Below are 25,765 nucleotides of genomic sequence, written 5' to 3' on the forward strand. Positions count from 1 at the left end.
TAAGCTTTAGAACAATGACCCAAGATGCACAATCACTCACCTAATAAGGCGAGGGCTCTCAAGCCCAGGGACGGCGTCCCGACCCAAGGGGAGAGTCCCCCACCGCAGACCCGCTGCTCCCAGGAGGACTGGCTCCGTTTGCCTTCCGGCAAGGCTCCATTTATACCGCAGTCGAATCTGACCCGTGGTCATACATGGCCGTGCCAGTTCCCTGTTTGCTGAGGGCTCCATCTACCGGCGGCTGTGTACGTGACAACAGTCACGGTAAGGGCGTAAAGGCGCGAAAAGTGAGGGCGCGAAAAGAGTCAGCGGCTGCCATGTTAAAGCCCCGGTCTCTGTCAGCGAGGGTGCACCTGCCCCAGTGAGCTGTGTAGGGACTGCAGCCTGAAGCTAATAATTTTTAGTTCAAATTCAGGCATTGATTTGTCATGTGGATTTGGACCTATGATCGAGTCTTTCTGTTTTGCATCTTCCATACTTAATTTATGAAGGTAAGTAACTACCCGAGGCCTTGGTTCAGTTGAGGACTTCAGCACAATCTTAACTGTAGGCATTCAAGTAGCCTGGTTCCTCAAAATTTCACTTGTGTTTTGCCCAGAGACACTTATGCTGGAATGGACATAGGTTAGATTTGTGCTGCCTAAGAGATATAAAATAACTATAAAATATGTTTTCCCCACTTGGTACTGTTTTTTCTCTCTAGAGTAGCATAAAATGAGAGTATGTTGGTGAATCTTCTCTGTAATATTTCTAAATCGCTCTAACAGCTTTAAATACTTGGATATTTATTTGACAGTATAGTACTCACCAGTATGGTCAATGAAGATACATGTTGATTTCTAGAATAAAGAAGAAGTACCAAATAATTCTGCCATATCTCAGTGACCCCTTTTAATACGCAAGAGATGCCTAAAGATTGGGAGAAAGTTTTCTGTATTTTTTCACTTTTGTACAGATGCACATACTGACAAGTAGGTTGGACAAGTTTTGTAGAGTGTTTTAGAAAATAGTAAGAATTAGATTGTGTGCTAGCTTGAAAAATTCTTAGAAGGCAGAAGGAAAATTGGGGAGAAAAAAGCCTACTACACTAATACTTTTACACTGATAATATAATTATGTTTGTTAACTCCAACGGGTAATTGACAAAGGTAGGGACCACTCCAGTGTTGGTTTTCAGGGGTCATCCCTTAAGTTTCCAGAGCTCACGAGATACTAATTGTAAACAGAGAGGAAGAATTAAATAAAATAATGGTTTCGTCTTTTATGTAGAGAAGTGTATGTATTTCATTGAATCCTTTATAATACACTAATTTTACAGTGTTGACATCATATATACCAAATACTGGGATAAAGATATACATGATCAGACCTTCAGGTTTAAGTAATCTTTAATTATGTGAAATAAATGTAATTTGAAATACATATTCTACTTTTGGAGTTGGTTAGCTTAAATGAGCTTTAGTAAGCTCTTGAAACTAGATGGCAAACTATGGTGTTTCATTAGTAAATTGGTAAGCCTGTGCGTGGATGGCAATAGCAGTTCCTAAAAATTCCAATATAATTTTAGCTATTGATCAAATCTTCTAGCTGGTAAGTACAGTGACCACAAGCAAATTGAATTGGAATGCAAAATAAAAATTTTGTTCATTAAAAATTGTAAAAAATTACGTGAGGGAATGGAATGGAGAAAGCAGCTGGTAATAAGTCTTTTACAGTGCTGTGAATTAAAGCTTTTCAGGAGAGCAGATATCTGTCAGTCTTTAGCTTGTAAACTGTTCTTGTAATGGTGTTGCACTGACAGCTACGTTTTTTGCTGATAGGCTGTGGTAAATTCCAGCAGGTTTTCTTTTGTTTCTGTTTCGATCTTGATGAGATGCCTCTTTGAACTAAATTATAAATACAGTGGCTATTCTTTAAACTTACACAGTGTAAAGACAAGTGAAATTACTGGAATTGCTATAAGGTATATACATATAAAAATGGAAATTATAACATAAATATGCTATACATATTTCATCTTGGCAGTTCTTACAGATATAAGAACATCTCCCTTTCTGTGGCCTCATGTCCACATTTTAAATACAGTTGCTTAGCTAACAGGTCACCTTTGAGCTTGGGTTTTGAACATGATAAGTATCTGTATTTCTGGAGTCACTAGTTAATTCATGTTTTTTAGTATCGGTTAAGAATTTGTTGCTTGTGCTTCAGCTTAGGTAGCCAGGATTAGTAGACATCTTTGACAATTTGAGCCTTAACTATTAGGGCTCAATTCTTCATTCCATATTCACAGAAATGTTGTGTGGCTATTTAGGGAATTCAGTGCATGAAAAATTAATTTTTACCCCTTATATTTATAATGTACTTTTATGGTCCACTGTTTGAAGTAGAGAATGATTTTGTTGCAAGAATTAGTAAGCAAACAAAAATGGTAGTTTTAAAAAATGTCAACGCTATAGTCCTGTAAGTCTAGTTTTACAGGTTATATAAATGTAAACTGATTCTCTACGCCATGAGTCCTCAGAGCTTTCTAAAAGTTAGTTTATCAGCAGCATAGCAATGTAAATCAAATACATTTTAGTTACTTTGCCATTTGTTAGAGGAAAAAGTTGGGTCCTGTACAGTCTGACAGGGTCTTTTTAGATATTCCACATATAGAAAATTCAGTGCATAATAGAAAATTTACTTATTTGAAGTCAGTTGAAATTACATGGGATTTTGATTTAGCAGAGTGATACAGTGTGCACTCAAATCACAATACAAGTACAAACTACGTTTAGGAGATTGTAGCAATTGCAATATATAGTTAAGTCATAATACAAATTCGAATTTCATTACTGGTATCTAATAATATGCTTACTGTCACAATGCTGGATGTTTCCAGGCTCTGGGAAGGAATATGTGGGTTGCAACTGGTTCAGGCCCATTGCTTGCTTTGTTTGGTTTTTGCCACGGGAGCAAACACTTTCATAATACTTTATTCTCATGAGTCACTTGAGTCATCACCCTGAAAAGGATCAGTATCAAACCAGATATCTCTTGATCATTCATTGTCCTTGGTATATGTGGTGGCCTTCATTTGAATGAGGTCTATTTCAGTAGACCATAGTAAATGATCCCTATGTGTATGGTCATCACATATGATTTGAGGTGGCAACTTTGAGTGTAAGAACTTATTTTGATTCTCTGTGTACATTGCTTATGCATTTTGTTATCTTTTATAACTGTTTCTTTTTCTTGTTCTAGCATGCTATGTGTTAATTTCTCCTCTTCTAACTTCTGCACTACTACTTACAAGTAAATACTCAGCAACCTGTGAAGCCCTGGTTTTCTCTCCTTTCTTCAACTTGTTAGAACCTTTCAATTTTTCAAATTCATCAGTTGGATCAGTGCTTTTTTCTGCTGTCCATGAAAAATCCTGGCTATGGTTTTCCCATCCCTCCTTTTCGAAGTTACTGGTGAGATTTTTCCAGCCTTTGCTAGTATTTATAATAATTCTGTCACTTCTTATAAATGGTAGTGGTCCTGTCTGCAGCCAGTCTTATCGCTACCTGTTCTTATCCACAATGCAGGTTTTCTCTACTAGGTTCTTATTTGTGACTAACACCAAATCAGAAAGCATGTTTTTGCCAAAGTAATCATTACGGCTTTAATGGGTACTGCTTACCCTCAGGAATATCCTGCCGACTATGCCTGTTAATGTCAAAGTATAGTATACTCTGACCATGTTCTTTTAGATATTCCATGTGTGGAGGGTTTAATGAGTAACACAAAATTTTCTTATTTGAAATTAGTTGAAGTTACATGGGATTTCGATTTAGCAGAGTGATACAGCAATGCACTTAAATCACAGTGAAAGTACAAATTACGTTTAGCAGAGTGTAGCAATTGTAATATACAGTTCAATCACAATACAAGTACAAATTACATTTAGCAAAGTGTAGCAATTGCAATACACAGTTCAATCACAAAACAAATTTGAATTTCATTATGGGACTCTAATGATAGGCTCAAGAAAAATCAGAGTATCCCAGTAGCTAAATGCATCTTTCAATTCCATCAAATTGTCTTTTTAAACATTTTTTGAACTCTGAATTTTTCTGACCTTTTAAAACATTTCGTTCTCTGCTACAACTGACATGTTACACTTTTTTGATATTTTACTTTTTTTTAATAAAGCACACCATTAGTTTCTTTTGTGAGCTAAACCTTATTTAATCCAGGAGCTCTCAGGGTTAGCCTCTAGAGCTCTGATTCAGTATGGCTATCTTTACATATAATTTTTATGAGAACTGAGTTGTTAATTGATAATTCAGCAATTAGACTCTCTAACAAAAAATGTGTATATAGTTTACAGTACTGTTACTGTACAGTACCATACAAGAAATTAAATTTCTTGTGCAGTACAAGAAATTAGAAAGTTTACATTTTCATATTTTGCTATGAAATCTATGGCTTTCATTACTGAAAAAAGCAACACAATTTCTGAAACTGAGTTTGCTGATATACTGCAGGAGCAGTTAAGTTTTGAAGTTGCAAGTCTTTTTCCCTGACTGACTTTTTTTTTTTTATTATTATTATTATTTCCTCCAGGACATGTGAAACTATAGATAATGCCTCCCAGGGCTGAGATTATGCTCAACTACCTGAAAAATAACAGATGCTGCTATGCTCTTCATAGCAGAGAATGCTGCTGTACAAAGCCAGGAAACATCAGTAGAACATAACCCCAAGCAGCAAAATCATTGTTGAGATTGGCAAAAGCAAATTGTACTGTATTAGCGTCTATGGCTTTTCACATCTGCTGGGTTAAATCAGCAAATACTGGCAACAGCCCATTCTGCAAATGGCCCAAATGTTTTCCGTCTGAGAATTTGAGTTTAACTTAGTAAGCAAAAACCGTTCAAAGCAATAGTATTGAGTGTTAGAGGAAGTTTGCCACAAACTATTAAACCAGTAACATTTGTGAAAACATTTATTTCATTCACTTACCCACTTGGAAAGCAGCACAGTAACTGTTTATAAGTACTTTGTTATAGAAGGAGTTTCCTTTGTACCAAAACAGATTCTGGGCTGTAATTTTCTTTCTACATAGTGTGTTTTAATGAATTGTTTCACTTTTCTTAAATATGTAAAGGGATACAGATGCGTTTAAATAATCGCATTAATGAGAACTGGTATTTCTGAAATTACATTACATATTATTACATTAATCCTTTATAAATATTATTTTAAGGTACAAATATGATAGCAGGAACTAGTATGGAGTTTGGCATTGCTAATCACCTTATAGTAGCAGTACCACTATGGCTGAATTATTTTATGATACAGTAAGGTTTGTAACAACTGTTATGCATTTATTAAAAGTCATTAATTGGCTCATCAAGTGTTTCTGCTTTTCTTTTGGAAAAAAGAGCACTTGCTCTACCCCTTAAGAAACAAAATATTTAACCTCATTACGAATTGTATCTAGTAAAGTAACATTACAACAAAGCATTATACTTTAAGCAAATTAAAAATGCCCTGATGGTTCATGGAGAATCGAGATCTGTGACCACTGTTAGGGGTGGCAGTAAGGAGATGTTTTTAAATGCATAGGAATAGTCTGTATTACATCATCCCATTAATACTTTTTGTGGGCTCATATCGATCCATTTTAAACTTTAGCATGAATATGTGATGCAATTACAGACAGAAACATAACAGAAGTTACAAGAAACAGGCTTTATTCATATAAGAGTATTTAAAAAAATGTGCATACTAACAGACTTGCATGATAAGCTCTCCTTGGGAGTCTATAAGAGGCAGAAATGGCACTCTGATTGTGTGAAGGCCACTCCACATAGTTATTATCAAAGCATACCAAAATCAGTGATATATTTAATGATATATTGATAAGGTGTTTGAATCCCAGTAGGATATATTGTCAAAGTATATCCAGTAAAGGGTCTTTGAACTTGATTTAAACATATGCTTCAACTTTGAAGGTTTACATCTTATCCAGGGGATTTCTGGCTGCTTTAAACTGTAATGCCTAACACACTAGCAGAACTCAAGTCAGTATTTTTACTTATAAATACAATTTAAATACCAGTAATAAAGAACTGAATTCTGTGTTCCTTGTTCCAGAGTATGATACTGTCTGCCTGGGTTCTTTTAGATGTCCCACATGACAAGTATTTAATATTTAATACCAAATTTACTGGAAGATATTTTATGTTACATAGGATTTTGCATTAGCAGAGTGATACAGCAATGTACTGAAATCACAATACATGCACAATACAGCAATTGCAATATACAGTTGGATCACAATATAAATGTGATTCCCATTACTGGTCTATATATGCTCGCTGTCATGATTCTGGATGTCACCATTTGCTGGGAAGGAATACGTGGGTTGAAGTCAGCTCAAACCTGTTACTCTCTTTAAAGTTCATTTTGTTCAATGTTCAGTTTTTCTACTCTATGTTGGACCGAGCCATATACACACTTCCCATGTTCTGGCCTGGCTGGCTCAGGAAGACATTTGCAATCTTCTGATTAACTCAGGGAAGAACATTTACACAGCCAGTGGATCCACCCAGCTGATACAGCCATTTTTCTAAAACAAAGGCCACCTTCTGTTCCCCTTTATGTTGAGATAAATTCGGCTTCCTTTGCAACAGCTATGGGCAGTCACTCCCTAGATTCTTCCCTGAGATGCAAAAGCACAGAGCCCTTCTGCATGTCCTCTGAGCCTTCTTCAGTTTCAGGGGTTTATTGGTCGGTCACGTGATGTATGGAACATTAAAGTGTAAATTAGAGGAACAGTGCCCTGATTTACAGACAAAATATACCTACGTCATCAAGAAGATTTCAGGAGACTGCCAGTGTTTGTTAGGCAGAATGAAGGAGTGCTTAATAATAGGTCCTCTTCCACATATGGGATGCCCAAGATTTCTTCTTCTGTCCTAGAAAATATTAATTCAGCATGGAGCTCCTTTTAAGCTGTTTAAAGATAAGATCATCTTGGGTTTTTTTGTTTCTTTCTCTGGCATCAGGGAATTCTTGAAACTGAATGATAATTTCATATTTGTTTCCTTTGAGTAACACATTCTTGTTAATGAACCAAATCTTAGAAGGTCCCTATGTCTCTTACTCATTACAGAAGGGTGATGTGAAGTATAATTTATGGCTGCAAAGGTAGGGGCTGGTTTGAATTTATTCAAACTTATAGATTTATTCAAACAAATAAAACAGATTTTATTTTATAATGTACACTTACAGTCATGCTTTGAACTTTACAAGGATGATAGGTTGTAGAAGTTCTATGATATTTAATTTTGTTTCCTGAATGTGATTGAGCTGCCTTAGCTATGAGTTTTTGCGGTCATGTCTACGTAGATGTTTCCAGTGGTGCAAGTACAAGTCTTTATTTTTCTTTCTTATACAGTGTCCTATTTTTTTAATCTTTTTTAAAAAATTTAGTTTAATTGAATTTTTGCATGGTGCAACATGTTGTGTAGACAGTCCTTTTTAATGTAAAAATGGTTTATTTTAGTGTAGGTTATTCAATTTTTATTTCATATAATTCCTCAGGCATGTCACATTCCAGATGGTAAAGGCTGCATGTGATAATCAGAGGGTTTTCATTTTTGCAGGTTAAGTAAGGAAATCCTCTACTGTATTTTTATAGTTACGGAATTTTAATACATCCTGGCTGGATGGTTCTCAGAGTTTCACTTCGAAGTAGGGAGTGAGCACATACATCTTTGTATAGTCAGCCTCTGAGCATGGTGTCTTATCTACTGAAGTTCTCTGGAGACAAATGGTCCAAGGAAAAGAGTGAGCTTGACTGTAAGAAAGTGAATCAGATAATTATAGTTCTGTTGCATTGTTAAGCAATTCTGAATTCCTATAAGTAGCACTTATATTTCAGGTTAAACATAACATTTACACTTGAACATGGTGTTGTGTGGGAAGGTGTTCTGCTAAAGAGATGTTTATTTTTGTAGCTGAAGAGATGGCCTCATTTTTTGATACAATATTTGTTGCTATGGGAATAATTACTATATCTAAAGTAGAGTGTCATGATTCAGATGGAGATTAAGCAACAGGAATAGATCAACTGAAGATCTTAAAGATGGTGCTTTGAGTATTTGTCAGTGTGCCTATGTGTTATGCATGAGAGTTTGCAATCTCTTGAACAGTGCTGTCAATTGAGCTGCAAATGTATATTGAATTTCCTTGTCATGGCTAGCAGGTTCAACTCCTGTATTTTCTTTTATTCCCTCTGACAGCAAGATGTATCCTGTACTATAGTTAAGTTGATTTGACGTTTCTTTACCAAAGAATATTAAGAATGCATTATTCACTTTTGCCTTGATTAATTCTTAATTTGGAATGTAAGTTTCATGCTGAAAAGCTGAAAAAAGCAAATGGCACATCAGCGTTCTCACCAGGGAATTCTGCTACGCACCTGTACAGAGTCCTGTTCGTGCACTTACTGGCAGTGAACTGTGAGGAAATGTCAGTGATTTGATCCAGGTTACAGCAGACAAAGAAGTCAAGATAGATTTCCTAGCTCCATTTCATATTGTACAAAGAAAAAGCTCTCCATAGACGTATATTGTGTTTCATATCACAGGACTGGCTGACCTGAATCTTTTGGATTGTCTGTCTTGGGCCATTGGTAGCTGCTCTTAGTGTGAGGCCAGTTTATTGCAAAGGTTTGACTGAATAATGGAGTGTATTGTAGAGTGTTGTTGGTTGGCAGCGTTGCATAAGTGACTGTTCATCAACTTGCTGTACCAGAACTGAGACAACATTCTCAGGCTCTTTCAGAAAAATGCCAATATGTAAGATTTTTAGTGAAACATCATGTTCATAGCAAGTCATGGAACATTACGTACTGGTCTTGTAAAGTTTTTTGTGATTTTTGGAGGGCAACGTTTTGAATCTTTTTCACTGTGGGAACTGATGCTTCCACCATGGTTTTTGCACGTCTTGAGTACGGGGAAATGGCACTGATACATAGTTGAAGTAGAAAGTATGCCTGATTAGTAACAATGGACCTTCTGAGATTTTTCAGTCAGTATGGATGCCATGAATTGTTCTCCATTCTTACTTTGAGAATCCTCAATTTATGTGGATTTTGAATGGAGACAGCTGGAGGTTGCAGTTGCCTTCTGTCCTTTATACCATTGCATAGAAGCATACAAAGATGCTGGGCACTTCCGTACTTCTAACAGATATATCTGGTCAAAAAACACTGAGCTCACATGAGGCACCTGAATGTCTACCCTGAAACCACACATACCAGTGTGAGTCAGGAAAGTAAATTTATTTTAGGCTAACTCACTGATTGCTCTTCAGTTTTGTAGTAAGTAATGAAAGGAGTCATTAAAGAGAATAAGAGGAAGTGAGAAGTACTGGATAAATAGCAAAAAAAATTCTAAAGAACCCTCAAGTTTTCCAAGGTTTTTTTGGAACATAAACAGTACTTTGGAATTATCAAATGGACAAGTGAGGAAAGGCTATAAACTGTGCCAATATGGCAGTGTTTGTTACATCAAGTGATTATATACTCTATGCTTTCTCTCAAACAGTTGGAGAGCTGGTTTTTGTTTCCTTCCCTGTTTTGGATAACCAGATTCTCAGTTTTTATTCATGGTACATAACTTCTCTGACTTCATGGAAACCAGGAAGGTAGCTCCACCTGTACTACCTGAGAAGCTGACCTGGAAATTCTTCCTGTCAGTGATATTGGTGCATCTTGGAAAAAGCACACAAGTGAAACTGCCCAAATTCTACTGATGTAGAGTATTTACATAGAAGATTGCATATTCTACCTGGTGAGAAAGTTGTTGAAGGCAGCATTGTTGTCATGTTCTGTAATGCGAGTCATGTACTCTGTAACTTTTTTTTAATATCAATTTCTTTTGACATTTTATGATTTCAGTGTGTGTGTGGGTGAATGTTGATTGTAAGAAGATGAACTAATATTTCTGAAGCCCTTGAAGGATGATAAATTAAGCTTGAGGTTGCCTAGGAAATTCTTGAAAAGAACTGAAATTCATAAGCCATACGGTAGTGATAACAGAGGATCAGACAAAGCTTATACGCCTTAAGAACATCCATTCTGTCTATTCTTAATTTTGTATACCGTTAGTGCAACATTCCTTTAAGAAGTACTGGGTTAGCTAGTCTCCCTCTGAAAGGGGGAGGGATATTTTTCCTTTCATGGCTGTGCTTCTGGGCTTGTTATGGTGGAGAAGAGTGAGAGATTGCAGAGTGCAATATGCAGGACGATCACATCAGAGAGCTTGGGTGCCATAGTTCATGCAAAGAGACTAAGAGACTGCAGTAAGGAGCATTGAGAAGACTGTCATACCTCAAAGGAGATAGAATGCATAATTAGAGACGTTAGAGATCAGAGGCAAATGAGGAGGGTTTGCTTCTAGTCAATACGTAACTGAAGTAGTTGCTCTAAATATAATGTAAAGGAGAAAATAAATTCATTAAAATAGTGTTCAATTTTTTGGAGGTTGTGGAAGATGCAGTCCAGTACATCTGCATATGACACTTTCTCTCTGGCTTCATTTGGAATGAGGTTTGAAAATAAATAGAAAGCTCTTGAAAGCAACAAAATGTTGTGAGAGTGCTGCCAGCTTTATTCCTGGCTCTTGTGTTCTTTTCATTCCCTTGGTCTGGGAAGGATTTGTAAAGATCACACGAGAGGGAACTGAAATGTTGGAGTTTGAGATACACATTTGGAGTTATTAAGATATAAATATTGTTCTCATCAAAAGCAGAACCAATATGGTCATGAACTCAGCAATGTGCTGGAGGCAGTGGGAAACCAGAGCACTATGTGAGAACTAGAGCTATCGTCCTGGAATTAATTCTAGGATCAGAAATCCAAAGATAGATTTTTGACTAAAGAGGAGCATAATAGGCTGAGGTTCAGGGTGAAGACTTCAGCCCTCATGGGAGAATTATTCAGCAGTGATGAGTGGTGCAGTCAAAGGATGTCAGTTTCAAAATGGATAATAGGTATGCAAGATGTAAGTTACAAACCTCTTTGTTTTCTTCATAAGGCACAGTCAAGACCTGAATTCTCTGAGAGGTCACAACTATAATGAAAATATTTAAAATAGTGGCAGTATAAGCTCCTGAAAGAAAATAATGTCAAAGAAAGAATTTGGAAAATAAGTTAGCAAAGATGAAGCCACTTGTGAGACGGTTCTGTAAGGGAAAATTTAAATAGATAGAAATAGAACTAGAGGCACAGATTTCAGAGCTATTTATTTTACAGTTCTGGAAAATTGCAAGCAATAGAAAAAATATGATTGGACAGAATGTCTTTAACTGAAAGATTAGGTAAGCTTTTAACCTAAAAAATAAGTAATTCAGAAGCTATAAAAGTGATGCCAGCATTTTATATTTTCAGCTTGTGTTCAGCTATTTCTTCACTGCTATTCTTTTGCAGCTACGTTATTCACTATAAAGGTCTGCTGTTGAATATTGACTTGGTGACAGCTTTTTTGCAGATGTTTTGTATTTGTCCTTCTAGCTGGATTATTGGCAAATGTTTATTGAATTGATATTAGTTGTCTTGAGAAACTATAAAAAGTGGAGCAAAATTCACATGCAGGATATATTAATTAATTTATTTTTGCTACATTTGGCTTGCTTGTAGACAAATATTTTAATCCATATTTTATTCAACACTGATAAAAATGCTATCAGCTTTATAGTGCTTTTGTAGCAATGCGTGACACTTTGTCATAGGAGGAGACCAATAAAGCCTCTGGTTTTTGGTAAAGTGGATGAAGGCAGTCATGGGCTGAAGGAATGTGATGATTCAGCTTAATGTACTTCATTAAACATTTCTCTGTTGTTGGAATTTTCTTCTGAAATAAACAATTTTTCTTAAATACATCATTAGAAAAGGACTGTATGCTATAGACCTTTTTCCTTTTTTTTGTTATCTGAAAGTTCTATTCAATAACTTGCCACATTTTCCTTCCCACATTCATATTATTTTAATTATTCCAATTGACACCTACATGCCTTCTCATTGATCATGAAAGATTTAATAGGTACTGTCCACTTGAATGAACAGAACCCCAGACCTCATCATTAATCAGAGCAGTGTATAAGGACCCAATTCAAAAAAATATACTTAACATCTCCTGTCAGCAATGCTTTCCTTTCTAGAATGAAAAGACATTTCCATCCTCATAATGTGTATATTTTGCAAAATGTATATTTTGCATCCTCATAATGTGTATATTTGTCACTAGGTTGCCTGTGAAGATACCTTGAGGTTTCCAACCAGCTCAAACATGTGATTAGGCTGAAATTCTGGTGTTAGCAACTTGTTCATTAATAATTATGCTATTGATTTCACTGCAGCAAGGCTTTTACACCCAGTCTCCTTTTCCCAGCTTTCCCTTCCCCACATCTTTCTCAACAACAAATGACTACATTTTTAGATTACTCCTATCGAATAAGCTGTTTGTCTTTGAGTTTCAGTCTGATTTTATTTCCCAGCTTCTCTAGAGGCTTTTAATTTCATAAAGTCATCTCTATGGAGTCCTACACGGAAACACTGCTACTAAGTAAAACAAACTTTTACAACATCTAGAACAGATCACTGATATTACCAAATAATTTTTCCTGTAGTGGGATCCAGCATGCATGTCCAGCTATGTTGTAGATCTGATTGTTCCCCATTACTCCCTGGCTATAACATTTGTCTCTTTTTTTCCCTTTGGAAAATGAGTGTCAATTTCCATAAAGAGTTGAGAGGTGCTGTTCCAGGTGAACAGAGTGATTTGTCTCGTGCTGCTTGGCAGGATGCAACATGTTCCATCCATAAGGAATTTAGGGCATAGGGGGTAGAGATGGAGGAATTAAGAAGTGGGAGAGTGAGATGTAATGTTGTGTGTATGAATACTAATTGTAAACAGTAGAGCTAGCAGCATACTTACTTATGCTGCATGTGGACAAGTCAGCTCATGATAGAGGTATCAGAGCACTTTTTTGTGTGCTTGTCCTGACGCATAATTCTTTTAGACTTTTGCATTTGTATTCAAACAGACTTCTTATAGCTTTGCTTTATCTTCATTGTTAGCACACATGACAAAATCGTTGTTTGTCTTCATTCCAATGTAACCAATGTAACCAATTGGGAAAGATGTAAGTTACATAGATAGTAAGTTACATAGCTTGGTTACATAGCATACAAGACAAAATCGTTGTTTGTCTTCATTCCAATGTAACCAATGTAACCAATTGGGAAAGATGTAAGTTACATACATAGTAAGTTACATAGCTTGGTTACATAGCATACAAGACAAAATCGTTGTTTGTCTTCATTCCAATGTAACCAATGTAACCAATTGTTTGTTTTCTTTAAGAACTGCCTGAGACTACCTTAATTGAAGAGAAGGTTCAAGAGACAGAGACATGGGCCAAGCCTCTGGTCTACCTTTGGCAGACAAGAGTACCCAATTTCAATGCTGAAAAAGAATACAATGCATCTTGTGCAAAAAAGGAACCACACTGTGCCATTTGCACTCTTCTCATGCCATACTACAAGGTAAGCAATATCCTAACAGCTCCATCTCTGGGTGAATTGTGAAATAGCTGCCCAGCTACTTTATTTCCAGTAAATTAGAAATAAGATAAGCTTATGCATTTGATTTGTATGAGTAATCTAAAAGTACTAAAAAAAAGTAAATAAACTCACTGTTATTAAAATTAGAACTGATACTCTGTTCACCTCTGTTTATCCTTGGTTGTAGACAGTGTATGCCTTCTAGTAGGGTTTACATGTTACTGTATGTGTGCTTCCCCTTGAAGTTACACTTTTTGAGGTGGCAAATCCACATAGGTTTGTATCCTTTTGCTATTTCCTTATATGTCCATCTTCAAATGCTTTTTATTGGAGCCTCTCCTATATCTCCTTCCTGCAGTGTTGAAGAAATAAACATTTTCACAGTACTTAGGCCTTCTCAGGAATAATATTCCCATAGAAACAGTCTAATGCAGAGCAGGGTTTGATACTGGCTTGTGGAATTCCTGTGTCAAATGTCAGCTAAAAATGCTGCTGTAGTACTATGGTACTAATTCTGAAGCTGGTAAACTGGAATCCCCTCAGCATGGAAACTAGGAGGAAAACTTTTATTGCAGTGGACCCAATTAAAGGGCTCAAAGAGAGACAGAGATACAGTCGCATCGAACACTGCTGCAGTAACACTAATTTGCAGGCTGAGTGCTATTCTAGATTTCATGGTTATTTGAACAGTCAAGGAACTATAGAATGACTGTGATAAATACCTAGAAGCAGTGAATTTTCTCATAAGACTGTTACATTGTTAGTGCAAGAACTGTGAGGGGAGAATTCATTTCATCATTGTCAAAAGGAAGAGTAAATAAGATTCTCCTTTCTTTTACTTAAATATAAATTTTGTTTATTTTCCAGCCAGACAATCATGATGAAGAAAGTCCTACTTTTGGGAAAGCAAACTCAGCAGAAACATTGATGGCTGAAAATGAAAAGACTAAACCTCTTATTCCAGAGATGTGTTTTATTTATAGTGAAGAAAACACTGAAAACTATCCATCAAATGCCTTTATCGAAGAAGATGGAACAAGTCTTCTGATTTCCTGTGCAAAGTGTTGTGTACGGGTTCATGCAAGTAAATAAACTAATTGTTCAGTTGGCAGAAATGTAATTTCAAATTTTGTTTTATTGATAAATAATAGTTAACTAGGCTTCCAGTATGTCTTTAAAAGTACTTGAAGAACATTTCCATATGTAATGCTTCAATCACTGGCTAAATTGTTTTAAAAACTATGTTACATTTTCTGTTACTTGTTAATGATTGCTGTGAAAATCTTGAAGAATTAACTTTTCTGTAAACTTTAAATAATCACAAACTTCTGATTCTTGTTTCAATTCTGAGCTATTAAATTTCTCCTTTACTTTTCATCTTTTAAACCACTGTGTGATGTTAGTATGTCCTTATTTAGTAGTCAGGGTGAAATCCTGCTGGATTTGAGGACTTGTGAATATTGCTGTTGACTTTAGGTATGCAGTAATTTCCTTCACCTTGCATTCTTTTTTATGTCAAGAGTGACTGATGAATGCATGGATTTTCTGCAGTATCTTCTACAGACAGTAGGACTTGAATAGTTAACTCTAAGAATTCCATGTGAAATTCTTACATGGAAGTGCAGTATAATTGCATAGAATAAATGTCAGTACATTAATTCAAATTGTACAGTTTTACTGCAGGGAGAATTGGTGATTTGCTAGTGAACTGACAGAAAATAAGAAGTTCTCTGGGGTTTGCTTTTTTTGGTGTTTGGAGTTTTTTTGTTGTTTGTTTGTTTTGATTTTTGGTTTGGTTTGGTGGGTTTTTTGTTTGGGTTTTGTTTTTTTTCTGAGTTTTGGGAAGAGGATCTGTGTGTCTAATTTATATATTTCATAGAGTATGGAATTAGCAGCAAGCTTAGATTGGAGAAGTCTCCTTGGTCACAGGAGATGTGTTTTACCAGTGTTTATACACAGTTGAATTGTATATCATAGATAGAAAGGCAGAATATATTAATCGATCCAGCTCTCTTATTCCAGGTTGCTATGGTGTTCCTTCTCATGAAATCCGTAATGAATGGTTGTGTTCTCGATGCAGAAAAGAAGCCTGGACAGCCGTAAGTTTCACATGTTGCTTTGTTATCTGACACATTAGAGATTAAGGGAAAAAAAAAGATCACATGCATGATTGCACATAGAATGTAGCCTGTGTATTTTTTCTGAACATACACTTGCTGGGGAAAAATTATTTGTAAAATACATTTAGATTTCAATGTAAAATGTAATAGCATTTTGATAGACAAACCTGGAGTAGGTTTATACACTCAAGAAAAGGATTGGCTAAGAGAATATAGTTGTGTGTAAAACATTGTTCAAGGAAACAACTGAAAATTTAAATACACATAAGAGAGAGAGAAAAAATGAGATTTCCTTTAAACATTTTAGACTTTTGGTATGTACATGTAGGCAGCTGGAGAATAGAGAAAGGGAAAGAGAATAATAAATCACAGTCAAGAGTGAAATTGTTCTTTTACAGCATGTAAGGTTTAGTGCGCTGTATAAGCAGAAGGTTTCACTTGTGAAGCTCCTAAATGCCTATTCTTTTATTAAAAAAAAGTATGAAACAGTTTTGTACAGCAAGGAATAAATAGACAAGCAATTAATAGTGCATAGAATCCCTAAACATATACTCATTAAAAAAAAAAAAATTAAAATTTTACATTTCACCAATCTATCAGTTGCCCTGCTAAGTCATCTAATATTTGTTTTCCCTAAAACAGCTTGAAGAAATGTGATAATCAGTTTTGATAGCAACGTAGCTTTCCATTCAGTTGTTGAATTAAAAGCAGATATTTCAGGTGCCTTAAAAATGTAAATCCTTAAATGACATCATAAAATTTTTAGATATGTTGAAAAAGAAATCAGAATTCAAAATACTGGAAAATACAATATCACTCTGTCAAACACCACTTCTTGCAATTATGAAAGTCACCTGTAAGAAATTCACAATTGTAGCATTAGCAAACTGAAAGTAAATAAATAAATATAAGAATATTTTATATTATAAATATAATAATATAAGTATAAACACATTGATTTTCCTTTTGTACACTTTCAACATTTTAAGGTTCTTTTGTGAATGCTAAGATTTAAGGAAACAAAAGAGGAACTGGTATTTTTAATGCACGTATTACCTAAGCTGGGGAAAACAAAAGGAAAAAAAGTGACTTTAGAACTGCTCGTTACAAAAATATGGTCCATCTATAATGTTTAGTCCTGTGTTCTCTCAGTGAATAGCTATTAAAATATTTATTCAATCAATGTCTATCTCTGTAATGTGTTCTCATTTTAGCAGGAAAGGCATTCTTACTAGGTAAAATGCAATTTTCATCTTTCATAGGTAACCTGAAAAACTTGTTATAGTTTCCTTATCAGACAATTGTGAGTTTCAGGGTCTCCTGAACTACTTTTGTGACTACTGTCCTGGAGTCAGGGGAGGGTCGACGGGAGAAGCATAAGTCTGTTCTAGCAAGTGACAGGTTGCCATTAACTCAGAATCTAATTATCAGTTAAACAAACAGGGTTAGAAGGCCCTGCTGCTCTGTCAAAAAGTTTTGTGAATTTCTTTTCAGGGAGACACAGCTACAATGTGCAAGTATGGGAATTCTAAGGAGAACATTCTTATTCATGAAACACCATGTATGACAGCAATAGGACTGAATCAGATGTTTTTGTTAAAAACAGTGAAAAATTTAGAACATTGCCTTGGAATCTAATGTTAACTGCAATATAGAGAGTCTCTGTCTTTTGACTATAGTGCATTTTTTAAAATCAAAAGTCACTGAAAAATAGTAAAACAAAATTCAGTCTTATAATTTATTAATGCTGTGTTGTAGAAAGGATTCTAAAATTGTTCTGGGGTTTTAAGGTTATTTTACACATGTTCTTGAAGTGAAGAGGACATTCAGATAGTGCAGCAGTAAGTGAAAGATAAGAACAAAAATAGCGAGATAATGACTGATGACTCATTTACGTTCACTATGGCGCAATAAAGGGGGAATTGGGTAATATGATAGAAAAAGGAAAATGTTGGGGAGAAGATTAAAGCTTGACTCCACTGGGATTTTTCTTTGACAAACTTTTAGGGGAAAAATTCACACCCAAGAACAGTGTTAATGTGAGAAGAATTGTGCACATTTTACTGAATAAGTTTAGTTTTATTCTGTTATCATGCATATAAGTTTCTGAATTTTAGGGGAAGTACTTTTTGGCCTTTAGGGGAAGTATTCCCCTTTAGGGGAAGTACTTTTTGGTATTTAGGGGTAGTACTTTGGGGGAAGTACTTTTTGGTACTCTAGGAACTGGAGAGAAGACCAAGTGGATTTCTGGAATTTTATGTGTTAGGTAACAAGAAGGTGATAGGAGTGAAATGGAGCACCGTTTTCACCATGCAAAGGCTAGACAGTATGTGTTGCCCACTCAGACAACTTATTTAATGTAAGCTATGTTATTATATATTTAACTGAATTGCTGTGATTTTGTATGTGTATTGATTATTGTAGAGCTAAATCGTTAGCGCTGACAACTTCATCTTTCTATAGCTCTGATTTGGTGACCTGAGTGAAATGAACTTATGCCCCAAGAGATCTTTTCATTCAGATATGTTTGTGGAATAAAATTCACATTCTTAATGTCATAAGTTGTCATTCAGTTGGGAAGTTTTAATGAAATGTTGAAGATTAAAAAGACCTCACTAGTATTAAATTTACTTAAAACTTGTCCTCCGTAGTCTGCTATCTTGTATTCTTTGTTATTACATGTCATTCACATGTCAATGTGAACTGTTCATTGTCAGCTGCGAGATGTAGGAGTGATAGCTAGTAGGCATCTGCTACCCGAGTTACATAGCAAAAATCCAGCAGTTTCAAGGATGTGAATAACACTCTGTTATTTACTCATATGTGAATAATACCCAATTCACTTTTTCTTTTTTAACAGTAGGGTCTTTCAAAACTCTTGAGATGCTGAAGCAATCTCAGAACTATTAGTGATTATCTCTGAGAGTTTGCAGAGCTTAGGTGAGGTGCCAGGAGCCTGGAAAATTTAATGTTGGAAAATTTAAAAAGGCAGGAAATGGGTGACCCAAGGAATTATGTGGCAGTCAACCTAACTTGGATTCCAAGAGAAATACTAAACAAATGATGAATCTATCAATTTCTAAACACCTAGACAATAACGGGGTACAAAGAGAAGAAACCAAGAAGAAACCAACTGATTTTTTGCTGTGACAGCTCATGGGAATAAGGAATAAGCAAAAGATTTCATGCATCCTAACTTTCAGACACTTTTGATAGTGTTTTAAATTCTGATATTTAAGTGACAGAAGAGAGATGATGTAAATAGTTGCCAAACATATAGGAATATGGATTTGCTTTCAACCCTCAGTATCTCAGGCCACCAGTCATCATTCTCATCAGACTCTTAAAATCACCACAAGAGTGATAAAGTTCTGTGCATCATTTGCTGATTACTTCTCATGTACTTATGGAACAGACATGGAAATCTAGACTGGTCTACTTTAAGTCACTTAAGATGATTGCACAGGAGATGGGGGAGTACAATTCATGTGAAGCTACCAAGGTGTTACACTTACAGAATACATCAAAGGCTTTTTCACAACTGTCAAATGTGTTTCCAGTATTATTCAAAATATTGTTTTCTTCAGTTATTTCAATATTTCCGTGAAGCAAAAGGATTAATAAGAAGCATTCCTGATGCTTTTTCTGTAAGTACCAAGGACCTTAGGCATTTTGTAGGCTGAGATTTACTAATTTGGGTTTACTATTTTGTATTGCATTCAATTACTGTTTTGGATTAGATCCTACTATTTTCTAGGATAATAATAATATTAGTATATTGAAGAAATGGTGTAAAATAAATCATATAGAATTCAACAGAGATAGGTAAAATACTTAGAGAGGAGTTATCAGTTATGCACATATAAGGTGGGAGTCCCTGCTTAAGCAGTAGCTCCTGCTGCCAACTGCAGTTGTGACCACTCTGGTCACAAACTGAACATAAGTCATCAGTTCTGTAGAACCTGAAACATCACACCAAGATGTTTAAGCCTTGTACTGGAAGTAAAGCCTGAAAAACACATGGAATAATCTTTCTGCTCTCTTCAGCTTTGATGAGAGCCCAGCTGAAGAACTATGTCTAACAGTGAACACACATGGTTCAAAAAAAACATGAGTCTGAATGGGATGGAAGAAAACAAGAGGTGCCATTGAAATTGCAAAAAAACCCAAAACTAAAATTCTTTTAATCATTCCTGAGAGACCTCAATCATTCCATAAGGGAGGACTGAAAAGAATTAACCTTCTTAGTATAGCCAGGGGAAGACAGAAAGGAAATAAGAAGCATTCTCTCATGTAAAATTATATGTGTATAGGAAAGAGGAACACAGTCAATTGCCATTCTCTCATTTTAGGGACAAGATGACTTGTAGCAGCTTTAAACTGCATCAGCAGAAGTTTATGTTAATACCAGGAAATTTTCTGAATTTTTATTTCTAAAAATAGTGAACTACTGGAATAGAATATATAGAGGTTTTGTAGAATCTACTCCTTCATGATTTTTAAGAACATGTTAGACAAACATTTGTCAGGAATAGTTGAAGAAGACTTGATCATGCCTTGAGGCGGAAGGATAAAATAGACACTGAGTTTTCTTTTTTCTATGGTTCTCGTTCGCCTGTTTGAACAGTATTATTCATTGCAAAGCAATGTGACTGTAGTTCTCTTTGGAGAAAAAATTATCAGTTTGATATACAACTTAAATTTATTAGTGTATTTTTGGTTGTGTGGAACCTCATTGCTGACATCAGCATGATTAAGAATTGCTGATACTTATTTGGGTCCTATTCGTCATTTTAGGATCATGTTTCTGTCTCTTCAGAGTTTGGACAATAACCTTAGATTATCCTAACAGCCTGCACTTCAAAATAGTACAATACTTTTATGTAATCTTAGCATTATACTTAAGATAAATATGGTTCTCTTTTAACCAATCTTCTGTACATCTATAAAAAAAGACAACTTAATTGGATATACTGCTGCCCAGAGTACTACTTTACCTTTTAAAAATCTGCAATTTATGTTAGTCGTGCCAACCTGCAGCTGAAAGTTTTATGCTACCTTTGAATTACATGCGTATGTTTCTTTCATGAATCAGTTTTTTAATTTGTATAAATTTTTCTGTACCTGTTGTTATACATATGATATTTTAATTGTACTTTAAATTGCTGTGTAGTACCATAAGTCTCTCTGGAGAGGGAGACAGAATTAAAGAAAAATACTTATTTGCATGACCTTTTTTTTACTGTAGGGAATATAGAGAGAGTGTATTTTACATTCCAACTAAAACAGTTCAGACTTCAGGTTTCTACATGAAACAAATGAAAAAAATCATATTCATCTAAATTCTTTTTCAGGATAAGCATTCCTAAAAACTGCAGCTGTTGCAGATGTGAAGCTGAGATTTGACTCACTGTAGGAATTATATATCCACATCCCTTCAAAAATTCAATTCTTGCATCAGAAAAGTGCACAAAATGAGAAGATTTAATTATCAGAAAATACCTATTCCCTGAAACTCCAACTTCCTGAATGTCTGAAATTGTTTTCCTTCCTCTTCACATTGATTCCTTCCTCACACTGATTGAGAAGGAGGAGATTTAGCTGAGGAAGACCTGTCTGAGGAACTCCCTTCTGGGTAAAGCTTTAAATCCTGAAGGGAAGATTGATTGGAAAACAAAGAGAAAGAAAGGTTTTGTGAAGTGGAAAATAAAATGGAAGTTATGAAACATTGGTACAAAGCTTGGTTCAAAGTTCAGAATTCATTTCTTAGGAGAGAAAGTTCCGTCTCATTCCTCTGCTTACACAATTGAGTATTGTTTTTAGTTCTGTTACATGATACTTTCTTAAACTCCTGGCAGTTATGTTAACTTTATAGGAAATTTGGTCTCTACTAGGTTTTTGTATATCACTATGATTTTGTAAAGCACTGAAGTATGAGAGCACTATAGAAATGAGGGCTGTATTAATAGCTAAATGAAACTGTATTATGTGTGAATCCCAACTATGAATTTCATTAAAATATGGAAACAGAAAAATGCCTAAGTGGACTCAGATTTACAGAGCCAGACTTTTCTGCGATGGAGATTCCATTTTATATTATCAGAGGAAAATGCTTTTGAGATTCAGAAGCATACTGTTTTCTTGCAGTTGCAGCATCTTTAAGTAGCTGAAGTAGTATGCTTTAAAATATTTTATGTCAAATTTTCACCTTCCAGGATGCAGTTGGATCCATGATAACATAACATACCTTAATATTCTGCTAGACAGTAGGTTCTCTTTGATAATGATTATTGACAAAAGAGAAGAGTGATACTGAATTTGTCTACGCTAATGGACAAAAAATAGCCATAAATCAATCCCCCAAAACAATTAAAAAAATCAAATAATATTAAATAAGTAATCTGCATGGCTCCTGAAAGCGTAACTGTATTCATACAAAGTGCCTTGATTGAGAACAAATGCCTCATTAATCTTAAATGCTTCAGCTAAAGAAAACTAGTGAAGTCAGTAAGAATAATGACTGGCATTATAGAGAATGCAACGTACTGGATAATGTGCAAGGATGTGGTCACCTGGTAGCTATAGTACATAAACGTAAGTACCTTTATTATTTAGAGGACAAAAGTATTTGGCACAGGAAAGAGTTAGAAAGAAGAGCAAGTAAGGAAACAAGTAAATGCACTTCAATGCCTTACTTCATAGTAAGCTGTGTTAATAAGGCTACTAAGGAACCTGCATGACTTTTCACATGTTATTCTAAGCCTCCATAGTACTGCAGAAATAGTTCAGCACCTAATCTGGTCAGTTGGCACTGAGTTTGAGAACAGATGCTATGTTGAATAGCAAGTGTTAAACAGCTTAGCAGAATTTTTTTTCCTGTAGATGAGCTTTGTCATGCTTTATATTTTACTATTGATATTCAGACTTCTGGTTTGTTTGTATTTTGTGGTTAGAGTAGCCCATTACATCAGTTGAAGGAATTTTTTTTTCTTTTTTTTCCCAAGGCATCAGAAAAGTGGCACGTAAGAGCTTTCCGCATTCCAGCTCAAGAAACTGCCCTATTTCACCCTACTGAAAATAATGATTTTGAACAATCTTTTTATAGTAGTGCCCTTCTCACTGATACAGCGTCAGCATTTCCATTATAAACTCCTATTTTCAGAGCCTGATAACTGCCAAAATTAACATGTGAGTTGGTATAGAGTGTCTTAATTTGCAGACTGATTTTGCTACCAAGCTTTAAAAGCATTTGGATATTGTTAATAAAAAGAAATTATTTGGCATGAAAATCTGGCTATAGCAGGGAAGGTTAAAACCTTAAGTTTTCTGTGTTTTTCTCTTTTCTTTTCAGAGAAGTAAGGCCTGATTTATTTTTATTTATTTATTTATTTTTAAAATCTGGATTTTTCCCAAAGCTTCTCTGCAAAAAGGTGACTTACTGGGAGAGTTACTTATAAATGCTGATGGTAACCATGTGCGGACTCGAAGGTGGGGAGCATGATATTTCTTTCTGCTTTTGGTATTATTGTAGTAACAGGATATGTATTGCTTGTAATAACCAGTCTTTGACACAACGTATTTTAACAGGTTTGTAAATACTGAGTTTCCCTGATGCTGTCACAGAAACTGAATTGAAGACTGTTTGTTGTGGTTTAAACCCAGTCAGCAACTAAGCACCACACAGCCGCTCACTCACCCTCCCTGCACGCTCCCACCCCCTCCCCTGGTGGGATGTGGGAGAGGATCAGAAAAAGAAGTAAAACCCACGGGTTGTGATAAAGACAGTTTAACAGACAGCAGGGGAAGAGAAAATAATAATAATAACAATAATAATAATAAAAGAATGTACTAAACAAGTGATGCACAATGTAATTGCTCACCACCCACTGACCGATGACAAGCCCGTCCCTGAGCAGCGATCGCTGCCCCCCAGCCTACTCCCCCCAGTTTCTATACTGAGCATGACGCCATATGGTATGGAATAGCCCTTTGGCCAGTTGGGGTCAGCTGTCCTGGCTGTGCCCCCTCCCAGATTCTTGTGCACCCAGCAGAGCATGGGAAGCTGAAAAGTCCTTGACCAGTGTAAGCACTACTTAGCAACTACTAAAGCATCAGTGTGTTATCAACATTATTCTCATACTAAATCCAAAACACAGCACTATACCAGCTACTAGGAAGAAAATTAACTCTATCCCAGGTGAAACCAGGACACTGTTAAACCCAGAAAATATCCTTTTAACCTAGGTGCCATAATGCTCAGACGCAAAGTGCATTTTGACCTTGGATTCCCTTCATTGCAGTTCATCAAGTCAGCCTTTGCCACTGATATCCATGTGAAAAGGCTTGATAGCTTTGGGCACCTCCAGGTGTGTGGTTATTCTCATCTTACCAAGGAAGGGGTTGTCCATTCCCTTCAGGGTAAGGCAGGATTTCACTCAGATGCAGCTTTGAATCTGGCCCTCCTTGGAGCTGGAATTGGACCAGAGAACCTCCACCAACCTCGTCCAATCTAAATTTGTCCTCAAAGACCATATCTGATCTCCAGGAGTACTGCTGCAAAATCATTGAGGGGAAAAAAAAGATGGAAGTAGCCAGTAGCAGGATATCCTGCCCTGCACAGCTGGTGCTAGGCTGTTTGTTGAAGACACAAATTTTCATCTAAAGATGTTCAGGTTTAAATCTAATATTTACTGTCACTTCCAAACATTGTCTTATAATAATGGGAATAATCCTACACATTTTTTATCAGTAGACATACCATCATTCCATGTGTGTTTGCTAAGTGTTTAGCCTCAGTGTTATCCTCTGGCAGTGATTTTCACAGTCTCATTATATTTTGCAGGAAGAATGATCAGTTTTGTATTTTGTACCTCATTTCAAAGCTTATTTATTTATTTTTTTTTAAAAAAGCTAATCTCATTCCTTTTGACTTCTCTTCAAAGGGGAAGTTGTCTGTAATCTTTCGTCTTCAGATGCTTGGGAACACTCACTCTTTCTACTGTAAACATTTTCTAAAACTGAGTGACCAATAACCACTATTGCATAAAGTATTCATATTCAGCGATGTAAAAGTCTCCATTTCATACTTTATATGTGTTTTTTACTTCAGATATGCACATTCTAGTGCGAAAGGACACATAGGCCCCCCTGCCAAGTGTGGGAGTTATTTTTACTCCAGTTACCTGTAAAGAGTGCTTTGAGTCTTATTTCAGTCTCGGGCCTGCCAGTTCCCCTTCCTTCTCTGGCTGCAGTATTCTCTGCCTACTCCCATTCCCCATCTCACCTCTCTTCCCTGTCCTTTTCCAAGTCATCTTATCCCAGCCAACTCTCTCCTGCTTTTTGAGTTCTTGCAGATCACTGGTCTCAATAATACTATGTCACAGACAGCGCAGCAAAAGGCTACTTGCTCTGTATACTGTTGCCTCAGTCTGGCATGACCTGGGAGCTGCAATTGCAAGGAAATTTTTGGCTATCCCTGAGTCAAGGGCAGGGTGGACTGAATGTTTGCGGGATTAGGCTACTAGAATGTGGAAATTCAGTAGCTGATGATTTGTAAACTTTAAATTCCCACAGGTGGATGTCTTGAACATATTTGAATGCATCTGAAAGAGTAAAATGTTAATCCATAGCAGAAGTGTGGCCACCTTCAATTTCAAGAACCTACTTTAAGCTTGCAGCCAAAGATGCATCTACATATTAAATAAGTATTAACCCGTGGTGGATTTCTCTTTCATGGAATTACTCAGCCTCCTCAATCAGTGTGAACTTCAAGCATGTACAAAATGCTAGAAGAATTGATAATGGTTTATTCTTTTGGACAGAGTAAGATTTTTCTGTAACATTTTCTAAAAGGAAAGTTGAAATGCTTTTCTCAAAGTTCCTATTATTCATGAAAATTGTGGCATTGTTGAGGCAGATGCTGGTGGAAGTTTGACAGTGTTTATATACAAATGAAGATTGTGAGTTATAACGGTAGCATCTAGCAACTCTGTTAAGAAATGGTGTTCCCAGACGGGAAAGTGAATCCTTTTACTAGACA

The 25,765-nt window shown here is 35.9% G+C and overlaps 1 protein-coding gene across 5 annotated transcripts in view; it reads left to right on the forward strand.

The window, feature by feature from the left end:
- The window catches only part of KDM4C (lysine demethylase 4C), a 277,722-nt gene that overhangs the window by 160,220 nt on the left and 91,737 nt on the right, over window positions 1–25,765 (forward strand). For all 5 annotated transcript variants that reach the window (XR_012779017.1, XM_075527201.1, XM_075527204.1 and 2 more), the window contains exons 13-15: window positions 13,407–13,588; window positions 14,474–14,690; window positions 15,629–15,705. Coding sequence is in view for 4 of the 5 variants with exons in the window: in XM_075527201.1 (XP_075383316.1) it covers window positions 13,407–13,588; window positions 14,474–14,690; window positions 15,629–15,705 (476 nt within the window). In the remaining variant the exon portion in view is untranslated. The remainder of the gene's footprint in view (window positions 1–13,406; window positions 13,589–14,473; window positions 14,691–15,628; window positions 15,706–25,765) is intronic.

Source organism: Mycteria americana, chromosome Z, assembly GCF_035582795.1.
Source record: "Mycteria americana isolate JAX WOST 10 ecotype Jacksonville Zoo and Gardens chromosome Z, USCA_MyAme_1.0, whole genome shotgun sequence".
In the NCBI taxonomy this organism is placed as follows: Eukaryota; Metazoa; Chordata; class Aves; order Ciconiiformes; family Ciconiidae; genus Mycteria; species Mycteria americana.